This window comes from Monopterus albus, unplaced genomic scaffold, assembly GCF_001952655.1.
Source record: "Monopterus albus unplaced genomic scaffold, M_albus_1.0 scaffold405.1, whole genome shotgun sequence".
Lineage (NCBI taxonomy): Eukaryota > Metazoa > Chordata > Actinopteri > Synbranchiformes > Synbranchidae > Monopterus > Monopterus albus.
The window spans coordinates 179,795-182,032 of NW_018128285.1; the positions used below are offsets into that span (position 1 = coordinate 179,795).

The following is a 2,238-nucleotide window of genomic DNA, read 5'->3' on the forward strand; positions in this document are numbered from 1 at the left end:
TTCTTAATTCAAGTGATAAAACTGTATAGAAAATCGGTTATAAAAATTGATGTTCATACTGTTAATGAAAGTCAAACCCCTCAAAATGAAACGACCTAGCTGAACTCATGTAGCTTTCTCTGCCTGACAGACATATGACTGTGTGATCATGGTGGGCAGCGTCTCCAAACTCACAGGATTATGGAAAGTGGAAGACTGTCAGTCAAAGAAAGGCTTCATCTGTAAAAGAAACGTGGGTGAGTGAAATATTAAGTGAAGGTTTTTCAGCTGAAATGTCTTAATGATCCTGATTAACAAGAGATGCCTCATTCACAAAGATTCTCAGATTGTAGTCGCACCCACCACTGTGTTACCAAAGGCTTTTTACAAACTTGGCAATGACTCCTACAAACTGGTGGCCCAGAAGATGAGATGGGATGAGGCAAGGAGGCAGTGCAAAGCAGATGATGCAGATCTGGCCAGTATCCTGAACCCCATCACCCAGGCATACATCACCTTACGGATTTCCAAGCACAATGAGCCTGTATGGATTGGGCTCAACAGCAATGTGGTAAATAATCCTACCTACTGTTTTAAGCATAGGCATAAACAATTAGTGCAAACCACTATTTCAAGCTCTGCATAAACTTTCATTAATACTGTATGTCTTTCACAGACTGGTGGCCGGTTCAAGTGGGTTGATAACTGGCTTCTGTCGTACACCAAATGGGGTAGAGATGAGCCTAAAAACAACTATGGCTGTGTGTATATCGACGTAGACAGGACGTGGAAGACTGCACCATGTACTAATAACTACTATTCCCTTTGCAAGAGGTCTCCAGGTGAGACAGTCCCTCTATTGGTACTCCAAACCAGTTAGCATGATTAAGCAGCAGCATCTGAGACTAGAATGCGATCTTCGGTCTCTTTTTCAGATGAGGTGCCCACTGAGCCCCCACAGCTTCCTGGCAACTGTCCAGAGCCAAAGAAACTAATAACCTGGATACCTTTCAGAGGCCATTGTTATGCCTTCCTCAGTTCAAAGGTGGACAACTGGGCCCATGCCTCAGTTGAATGCCTGAAAATGAGTATGTTACATAGAACTTCCACAATTAAACTAATAAATGAATATTTGTGTGTATAAACTCTATCACTGTGTGGCTGTGCTCATCAGGTGCTTCCCTGGTGAGTATTCAGGACCCTGAGGAGGGTAAGTTCATACAACAGAATCTGGAGATTCTGCAGGACGAAGCCAAGTCCTTCTGGATCGGCCTTTACAAGACACATGAAGGTGAGCATACTGAAGTAAAATTCAGTGTTAAACTCAAAATGTCAGGTAAGATTGTAGTTGAAACAGGTCTGAGTGTCTGAATGTGAACAAAGTGTACAGTATACAAGTGGTTGACAGTCTGCAGGTACTGTATGTTTGGTTCCCACTCAGTCAAGACCTTGTTATCCAGTGCAGCTGTTTATAAGAGTTCTTGGAGTCAAAGTTCACAGTTCCTGTTCTTTTCTTCAACATATAAAGAGACCAAACACTGTGTCCCAGGTCCATAATACATAATAATTAGAAGTAGGTTCTTAATATGTGGCCTGGCCACCCTGTAAAGCTGACAAACATACTCAATGTGTGGCTATTCACAACAATCATTTGCTGTTACCATAAATCATTTAAGTATTTTGATGTATTATTTGACCAATACTACTAGTATTAAACTATTATGTAAGTAATGGTGGAAGAAGTATCTAGGTCCTCAAATAAAAGTCAAAATTGACATGCATTCAAACTTTTGCTTGATATAGCAGTATCATCAGCAAAATATAGTTATAGTAAAATAAAACTATTTCCCTGACTTTTTTTTTAATTGTTCTTTTTTCAGATGAGTGGATGTGGATCGATAACAGTGCTGTGGACTATACCAACTGGAAAACAGGGATGCCAAAGTTAGAATCATGTGTGGACATCAATTCTGACAGTGGGAAATGGAGTACAAACAGCTGCAGCAGATATCGGTCTTACATCTGCAAAATACCCAAAGGTATGTTTAATCAGCTGTAATTTTAAATGTCCTGTCGGTTTCTTACAGTACACTGAACAGTGAATCTTTTTTTCAGTTGTTGCACCTACAGAGAAACCTCCTTCTCCTGGTAAGTTAATTGAATTTTGTCTAAGATATATATCAAGACAGATGTTTTAAACTTATTTTGTCTCTTGTAATACTTCTGCTTTTCATACTTAGCGCCCTTTGTTAAAGACGC

The 2,238-nt window shown here is 39.9% G+C and overlaps 1 protein-coding gene across 1 annotated transcript in view; it reads left to right on the forward strand.

The window, feature by feature from the left end:
- LOC109951748 (macrophage mannose receptor 1) overlaps nucleotides 1-2,238 on the forward strand; it is a 14,205-nt gene that overhangs the window by 11,753 nt on the left and 214 nt on the right. Inside the window, exons 10-17 of the mRNA XM_020586405.1 lie at nucleotides 131-236; nucleotides 318-550; nucleotides 656-821; nucleotides 915-1,067; nucleotides 1,154-1,270; nucleotides 1,860-2,018; nucleotides 2,095-2,127; nucleotides 2,220-2,236. Coding sequence (XP_020442061.1) covers nucleotides 131-236; nucleotides 318-550; nucleotides 656-821; nucleotides 915-1,067; nucleotides 1,154-1,270; nucleotides 1,860-2,018; nucleotides 2,095-2,127; nucleotides 2,220-2,236 — 984 coding nt within the window. The remainder of the gene's footprint in view (nucleotides 1-130; nucleotides 237-317; nucleotides 551-655; nucleotides 822-914; nucleotides 1,068-1,153; nucleotides 1,271-1,859; nucleotides 2,019-2,094; nucleotides 2,128-2,219; nucleotides 2,237-2,238) is intronic.